The 9126-nt window shown below is 38.6% G+C and overlaps 1 protein-coding gene across 2 annotated transcripts in view; it reads left to right on the plus strand.

Moving 5' to 3' along the window:
• OSBPL6 (oxysterol binding protein like 6) overlaps positions 1–6565 on the plus strand; it is a 223032-nt gene extending 216467 nt beyond the window's left edge. For both annotated transcript variants that reach the window (XM_063429782.1, XM_063429781.1), the window contains 2 exons: positions 1375–1497; positions 5608–6565. In XM_063429782.1, coding sequence (XP_063285852.1) covers positions 1375–1497; positions 5608–5716 — 232 coding nt within the window. In that variant the 3' untranslated portion in view covers positions 5717–6565. The remainder of the gene's footprint in view (positions 1–1374; positions 1498–5607) is intronic.
• Positions 6566–9126: the final 2561 nt, after the last annotated feature.

The raw sequence follows: 9126 nt of genomic DNA on the forward strand, positions 1-9126 counted from the left end.
AAATGGTCTTTAGTGATGAGGTCTTCTACTATTGCAGTGGATCCACTTTATATAAAAGATAAAAAGAGAGAAGGACAACCAATGGTGCAGTATGTAAAATTCAAATATAGACGTAAAGGAGTAATAATATAAAACTCACATTTGCCAGAGCTAATAACCAGCTCTGGGGTGAAGCGCATACAGCGGTTTAATCCCCGCTTGTGGGATATAAATGGATTCCTCTCCGTCACTGTTGTCCAATTCTCGGATAAAAAGAGACAACCAATAGTGCTCACTGTATGGTAATATTGATAAAAGAATAAAAGAATGTACAAGAACAGACCAACTGCTCTGTGATGACAGCGTGGGTGGATTTATCCCCACCTAAGGATTTCTTTAGGTACAGGAAACTTCCAAAGATGTATTTCAGAGGTTTTACATAAAACCAATAAAAGGTAGGGAAAAGTAAACGCATTTCTGTAATTTGCATGCATAAACGTTTGTACCCTTGTGCAATATTGCACGGATTATAGCCGCAAAAGTTCCCTATGAGCATGCTAGTGGGACACTTATCTGACCTATGAATAAGACAAAGCTAGCCTATACCAGAATACTGTTACTAATCTTCTTTCTCTCAAAAAAGAAATGTGCCCAGCCTCTATTACCACATGTTGACAATCCTTTATTTTATGCTCTGTGTACGACAACCGTTGTGGTTACGCACACATGTTTGTTATACTCATGCACGACTTAAATAAAGAATTAAAAAAAAAAAAAAAAACAATAAAAGGTGAATAAGATAATACTAAAAAGCCAGGGTAAAATAGATTGTGTCTATAAAAAGGTAATTGGCACAATAAAATGACCAAAAATACTTTAATATATATAAAAGAACACAATATTAGATATTCATAACGTGTTTCGTCAAAAAGACTTTTTCAAATGGAATAACTTCTATCTTTCATTTTTTTCAACATACATAATTTTGCAATTACAAGTAGTTTTGTTCATGAATTTTTAATTTTTTTTTAATTTTTAGTACACAACAAGCTTATTACATCCACATAATGGCTTTTCTTGGTTCATTAAGTAGATTCATTCATGTTTTTTGTGTTTTTGATGAATGAAGCTGCCTACATCCACATATGTGGTTTACAGTTCTCACAGAGATATATGATTGGTCCCTTACAGGTTACACTTTCCATAGGTACAGTTTTCATAGATCATTACAACACCCATCATCTGTTATGAGTGGAAAGGAACATACTTCTTACACCCTAACTTGTGTATTGTCCTTTCATGCTAACCTCTAAAATTTGAGGAATGCAGAAACCGGTATTGTAAAATAAATGACACAATGTTTCAGCTGGTAGAATAAACTCTTTTTTCCTCCAGATTACTTGAAGAAGGGAATGTAGAAGCAGCAGCTATGGAAAAACAAAGAATAGAAGAATTACAAAGGACTCGGAGGAAAATGTTGGAGGAGGATCACTCAGAATATGTACCAAAATATTTCCGGTGAGTCTGTTTTATGTTTAGTTAAAATACATCCTTAAAAGAAAATTGTTTAAGAAGGTACTGTTTGTTAAATGAACACTTAGAAGTACATCCCTCCATCTTTTAATGTTCCAAAAGTTGGATGCTTTGATGTGTGTTTGCATGAAAACCTGGCAAGACATGGCTTAAAGGAACACTTGGGTCAAGAGTAGGCACTCCAGATGTTGTGGACTACATCTCCCTTGATGCTTTGCCCGCATTATAGGTATAAGAGCATTATGGAAGATGTCGTCCACAATATCTGGAGTACCGAAGGTTGCCTGCCCCTGACTTATGCATTAGAAATGCATTCATTTATTTCTAAAGCTGGAGTGTTGATGATTTAGAGTTCAGATTCCCTTTCCCCCCCTCGCTCCAACCAAAAACACATACAGTGTCCAAGAATCACATTACTTAAACCCTTAAACTCTTTAAAGAATTTCTACTCCACCCCTGGGAGGCCAATCCAATATGAGAAGCACTGAAATTCTACGGTGTATTCTCTGCAATCACCAAGGTTTGTCAATATAATGCTTCTCGTAGCACAATCAAAGCGAGTACAAAGAGCACAACCCCGACCATCTGAATTAAAGCTCAGAGCGTGTGACTTCGCACATTTATCTTTTTTGACTCATGCACTTTTAGAACATAAGAAAGAGAGACTGTCCGTTAGCCTGTAAAGCATTATATATATATATATATATATATCAGCTGAAGTGCTTCAGGGGTCTGGAGTGTTCCTTTAAGATGCAATCTTGTTAGCACACCCTGTTCATGTTGCTACACTTACCCTTAGAATGAATCAGTCCAATTAGCAGTGCATTTTACAAGGCCCTTTTAGATATTTTTTCCTGGGGTATCAAATCATGGCAGCCTGAAACCTCGATTTTTTTTTTCCTGCAGAATTAGGAATATTTGGTAGATGTACATATGTTTTGGTGTTAGTAGAACACCTTATAGAACAATCCCAGAGAGGGGACATGCCACCCCTTGAATCCTGATTGCCTACGCATACCTTATGGCACTGATGATGGTGAGAGTGGGAAGTCAGAGGGCCATTAAATTGTGTCCAGCGTGTAAGAGCAGTCAAATCCTGTGTTGCAGATGAGTTTTATCACTAAACAACAAATGAATAAAGTGTAAAATTTAGGCATTAATTACTTATTTGAAAAGATTCTCTAACCAAGCTGCGTTGTTGTTTTTTTTGTTTAGTTTTTTTAATAAATCTTTGATCTATCTTTCCAACACCCTTGCATCTTTACACTTAGCATTAGTGAACCATGGCGGCATCATCAGAGACACGTATCTCACAGGGGCACAAAGCTTCCTTACTCTACATACTAGCTATCAAGGTGCACTACCTGTCCACAGTGGATTCCCATTAACATGCTACAGTTTATCCACTGGCAGCATGTTACTCACATCCCCATAATCCATTCACTATGTCACTCCCTGATAAACTTGCATCTATGTCCCTTTCTTCTGAGACTGTTCTTCAGCAATTTGCCCCAAAGGCATTACTCAACCTTTTTATTATTATTATTATTATATTTATATAGCGCCAACAAATTCCGTAGCGCTTTACAATGGGTGAACTAACAAACATGTAATTGTAACCAGACAAGTTTGACGCACAGAAACAGAGGGGTTGAGGGCCCTGCTCAATGAGCTTACATGCTAGAGGGAGTGGGGTAAAGTGACACAAAAGGTAAGGGAAGTATTAGGGAAGTAGATTGGTAGAATAGTATTCAATGAATACTTAGTGTGGCATTTTGGAACCATAAACAGTCTAATTGATATGCTTGTGTGAAAAAGTGAGTTTTTAATGATTTTTTGAAGGAGTGGAGACTGGGTGAGTGTCTAGCGGAAAAGGGAAGGGAGTTCCACAGGAACGGTGCAGCCCTAGAGAAGTCTTGAAGGCAAGCATCAGAGGTGGGAGTATCAACAGAGGGTAGACGCAGGCCTTCGGCAGAACACAGGGGCCTAGACGGGACATATTTGTGTATTAGGAAGGATAGATTGGTGGGAGTAGCATTATGTAGAGATTTGAAAGCAAGAACCAGAATTTTATATTGAGCCCTATATCTTATGGGAAGCCAATGCAGGGACTGAATATTGGTGAGGCGTGGGAGGTGGGGGCGGACAGGAAGATGAACCTCGCCGCTGCATTCATTATAGACTGCAGTGGGGTAAGTCGGAAACATGTAAGACCACTGAGAAACGGTTTGCAGTAGTCAAGGCGAGAGAGGACAGTGGCATGGACCAGCACCTTAGACGCATCTGGCGTTAAGTAGGGGCAGATGTGCACAATGTTTTTAAGATGAAAGCGTCAGGATTTGGCGATCGACTGGACATGAGGGGTGAAGGAGAGGTCGGAGTAAAAGAGAACGTGTAGGCAGCGAGCCTGCATGGTGGAGCTGATGGTAGCACCATTAACGTGGAGGGAGACAGAAATAGGGGTAGCAACACTTGAGGGAGGAAAGACCAGAAGTTCTGTTTTGGACAAGTTGAGCTTAAGGAAGTGGGCAGTCATCCAGTTAGAAAAAGAAGAGAGGCAGTCAGAGACACTAGTCAAGAATGGCTGGGAGAGGTAAGGGGAGGGCAGATAGATTTGCGTGTCATCCGCATAGAAGTGATATTGGAAAATAGTTGATGAGTTTACCAAGGGAGATAGTATAGATCGAGAACAGTAGGGGACCAAGGACTAAACCAACAGAGAGAGGTTGGGAGGAAGAGGCAGATCCAGAGAAAGAGACACTAAAAGAGCGCTGGGTGAGGTAGGAGGAGCACCAGGAGAGAGCAATATCTCGTAGACCAAGATTACGAAGGATGAGAAGAAGCTGTTTATGATCAAGAGTATCAAAAGCAGCGTAAAGGTCAAGGAGAATTAGGATAGAGTAGTGACCATGAGATTTTGCAGCGAGTAGATCATTTGATACTTTGGTCAGAGCTGTTTCCACAGAGTGCTTAGCGCGGAAACCAGACTGAAGTGGGTCGATCAGAGAACTGGACTCGAGGAAATCTGTCAACCTCACATACACAAGTCTTTCAAGGATATTGGACGCAAAAGGCAGTAGCGAGATAGGGCGGTGGTTGGACGAGGCGTTAGGGTCAAGGTTGGGCTTTTTTAGAATCTGGGTTACAGTTGCATGTATGATGGGTAAAGGAAATATGCAGCGCTCGTTCACAGTGAGAGAGGCACAGATTCTCCAGTTCCGGATAAGTGAACCGTCATTCCCGGGATTCGGCACCAAATTTGTCATGTGTAAATCATCCTTTTAATTATGTTCAGGGGAACGCAAATCAATTCAAGCGCTTGCAGAAGCAATAAGGCACACGACATGTGGTGAATCCAGAAGAATTTCTTCTAGATTTAATTGGGGGCAATTCGTTTTATACAGTAGGGGATACGTGCTTAGATGCAAAACATATTTACATTTTTTTTAGGCAGTCATAGGAAAGGAATGTAAGAAGAGACATATTTAGAAATGTCACAAGATAAGCCGTCTACAAGAAGTACTCCGGTGGGGGCTAGTTTTTACGGAGAAGAAGAACTAATAGAGGACAATGTTTATTTAAACATAAAGCATATCATGATTCAAATTAGCCAATTTTATTACAGACTGAACCGAAAATGGCATCTGTAGCTAGAGCCTTGGAATCAAGGTGCATTCCTTCACAGGGAGAGATTGAGAATTTTAGTGAGATTCAAAGCAAGAGAAGGAAACAGAGTACAGATGAGATGTGAGGGAATAGGATCAACGGAAGACTGGAAGCTTATTTGTCTTCATTCCAACTGGTTGCATCACTAGACATTAGTCCCATCATATCTGTGCCATGACAAAATAAATATTTCACCGCCACTTTGTATTATGTAGCACAATATTAATTCAAGAACTTTTACATTTATTCCTAAATTATGCAGTTTGTTAACCAATTAACACATTGAGTGAAACCATTTCGAGTGCCTTTTTTCTAGTATTCTAAAAAAAAAAAAAGACTAGTTTTAGTTTCAACAATGACTATCTGTGTATCATTCCATGTCGTGTCACCATTATTATATGTGAATTTATATTTTTATTGTATATGCAGGAAGATTACAGATGCACACCAGAAGGAGACGTGGATTTCTAATGACACCTACTGGGAATTACGGAAGGACCCTGGTTTTAGCAAACTTGATTTACCCACTCTTTGGTGATTTTAGAATATAGATTTGATAAAGCTATTATTCTACCATCAGATAACTATGCACAATTCATTTTCATACTGCTACAAAACAATATTTTGTTTTTGCAATGCTGTAAATCATGACATATGCTTTTATATTCATTTTTTAAAAGAAATTTGCTGCCGTAATGTTATAACTTAGGACTGTATCAGATTTGCTGCATTTGTACAGTTGTGGAAACTATTTCTGTACACTGAAATACGTTTGATATTTGCTGCTGAATGTTATCCAAAGTTGTTTAACAAACTAACCAATGCTGAAAGCTTTTTAATATCAACCCCCAGAATCCCTTCATGCCCACCCAGCCTACATTTCAGTAAAGTGCATTGCAAACAACTATTGCAGTAAAAAAACTTTTAGAAACACAGAAAAACAATACATTTTTCATACAAAAAGAAAAAATAATGAACCAATCTTTCTAGAAACCATTAATTTTCTATTCCAAAAATGGGAAGAATCGTGGTACTAATCGGTTGTATAAACTAAAAATTGCTTAGTTCATTTGCAAAACAGGCAGAAAAGTGTCTTGGTCGTACATGTATTTGGAAATATATCATGTGTTTGTATATTTATTTTAGTTTTTTTCTTCATATGTGTGTTATTATTTAATTTTACAATAGGAATGTACTCTAGAATTGTAACCCTTCCGATCTGTGTTATTATTTTATTTTACAATAGGAATGTACTCTAGAAATGTAACCCTTGGAATGATAGAGGACACATCCCCATCACTGAAAGGGTTACAATTAAGTATTCTGGGCCTTTCAGTACTTTAGACCATCAACAATTTCAGTGCTCCAGTAAAACTAATGTATGGAATATTATGGAAAAGAAAAAGGCTTCTCAAAGGAACACTCCAAGCACCATAACCACTACAACCCACAGTAGGGGTTATGTTGTCATGAGTGCCCTGGTGCCCTAGTCAAATCATTTAGGAGTGGTTTGACAACTTACCTGGGGTCCACTGGAAGCTCTTTACTAGCTGGAAGCTCCCTGCACTAATCTAGGCCAGCGACGCAGGGATGCATGCCTACCAGCTTCATCTGAAGAGGAGGAGGTCCAGCGCCTGCTGTACCCCAGATAAGTGGGCACAAGGGCACGTGTGGCAACATAACCACTACAGCAGGCTACAGCAGGCTGTAGTGGGTATGGTGCTTGAAGAATTCCTTTTATTAAACTGCTGAATAAAACACTGGTGCGTATTTTTATGTGTTTAAGAAGTTAAATAATGCACTTTTGAGCGGTTCTTAGCTCTGTTAACAGAACAGCAGACTTGACATTATGGGTAGGTTGATATTAGTGGCTTATGGTTATGAGCAGTCAAGTGCATATTGAAATGTTCAAAATCTGTGCCTATTTTGCCATTATTGGTGATACATTTGGGGATTTATCTGCTAAACAGTGAAGTGACCACCAAGTTGCAATATTTAGGCCAATATCCTCAAACTGCGGACAAAAAACCTCTCAGGATAGAGAGCTGGATGTGTTCAGTTGCAGCTTGGTTATCAGATTACTGTTCAGTAAATAATTCAGTGAATGTTTGCTGTAATTCATACCAACATTATTTTTTCAGTTGTTGAATTTCCAACAATTCACAATTTAGTGAAAAACCAAGTATATGTTGGGATGGTCAAAAAATACATGTCCTAAAACCCCAGATCCATTTTACAATACCACATGTGTGGCCCTTGGTCCCTTTAAAGTGGCTCTGTCACCATAAAATTACCTTTCTCCTATTGTTTCCTCATCTCTTCCTCTTTCAGAATCGGTTCTTCTGTGTCTTATGTATTTTTCCTACAATTTACAATCTTGACAAAGGAAGTGGAGATTGCCTTAATCTCCACCGTTTGTCAAGATTGTAAAAAAACGTAGGAAAAATACACGACAAAATAGTCCCTACTTTGTCTTTGTTTTAAAGAGAAATAGATCAGAAATAAAGAAAAGAACAGATTCTGGAAGAGGAATAGAAAAGGAATGAACAGGAGAAAGGTAAGTTTGAGGTGACAATGTAAGATCCCAAGTCTTAGCAAGCATTGAAACACCTTTTGAGTTTAACAGTCACAGCTTTACGAAACCTTAATCTGCAAATAGTTGCCTTGTTTAAATATACTTTAACCAAAAAGGTTTCTTCTCGGAGTCTGACCAACCAATGCATCTATAGTCGGCTTCTTCTGTAGGACAGAAGCAAACCACCCAATTCACCACGATCAGGAGATCATGTATTAGCGCCCACCACCCATGGATACATTGGTCAAGTGAGAGATCTCATCAGCTACTATATAACTAGATGTAGTATAATGAGTGAAAGTTTGGCTTCACCAATAGTTCTGCAGCAGTTTCTGGCTGTACTGCCTTGATTTTTGTCTTCGACACGTGAATTAATTTTGATCCAAATTTGTAAAAAAAACAGCAGATCATTTAATAATGTTTATAGTACATAATTCAGCTCTGCTCAACATGCCTTATATAGATGGATGTAATAAATGGTTTGTGTGAAGTTTCTAGTCCACCAAATAAATATTCATGTGTGTAGCCTACAATAGTTAAAATACATAGAGAAAATCAACACAGGCATTAAATAATTGTACAGTGAGCAGATTCTTGCCAAACAAGCAAATGGAGACAGAAAGTGACTTCTTAACCCAATCATAAGGATTCCTCAGGCTCCAAATCATTATAGGGTACACCTTCAAGGAAAGCATCTCAGAGTCTTGGACACTTAGTCCACAAAAAAAATTAATGGGTGGCTTTTAGGAAACTTTCGGCAGCTATTAGTTGATGCTGGGAGTTGCAGCCATGCTATCTCCCTTTGGCTAAATACAATGTTTATTCACCATGTTTCCGTGGAAACGTACATGTGTACAAATCGAATGCTGTGTGGAGAATGCAAATTCTGCAGGGAATATGATTATTGAATCTGAAATCTTTCAGCAAATGAATTCTACATATTTCAGTGTAGCACTTTTATTGTTTGTGTTGTTTAACATGAAGACATCATGTGTGTCCCCAAAACACTATGAATACCTTTTTAGGCAGTCAGCGATATAGGGAGGCTTGCCCACATTAGCTTCAACTGCTTTAGTAAAGACAGGCATTCGTTTATATCAGTGATTCTTCACTTTTGAAAATGTATATACACAGCATTAGTTTAGTATCCCATTCGTCAAATGTCGTACAATATACACCGGTCCGCCACAACATTAAAACCACCTGCCTAATATAGTGTAGGTCCCCCTTGTACTGCAAAAACTGTTTTGATGCATTGAGGCATGGACTCCACAAGACATCTAAAGGTGTCCTGTGGTATCTGGCACCAAGAGATTTGCAACAGATACTTTAACTCCTTCAACTTGCAAGGTGGGGACTCCATGATGTGGATT

This window comes from Pelobates fuscus, chromosome 8 (assembly GCF_036172605.1).
Source record: "Pelobates fuscus isolate aPelFus1 chromosome 8, aPelFus1.pri, whole genome shotgun sequence".
NCBI classification, from domain to species: Eukaryota; Metazoa; Chordata; class Amphibia; order Anura; family Pelobatidae; genus Pelobates; species Pelobates fuscus.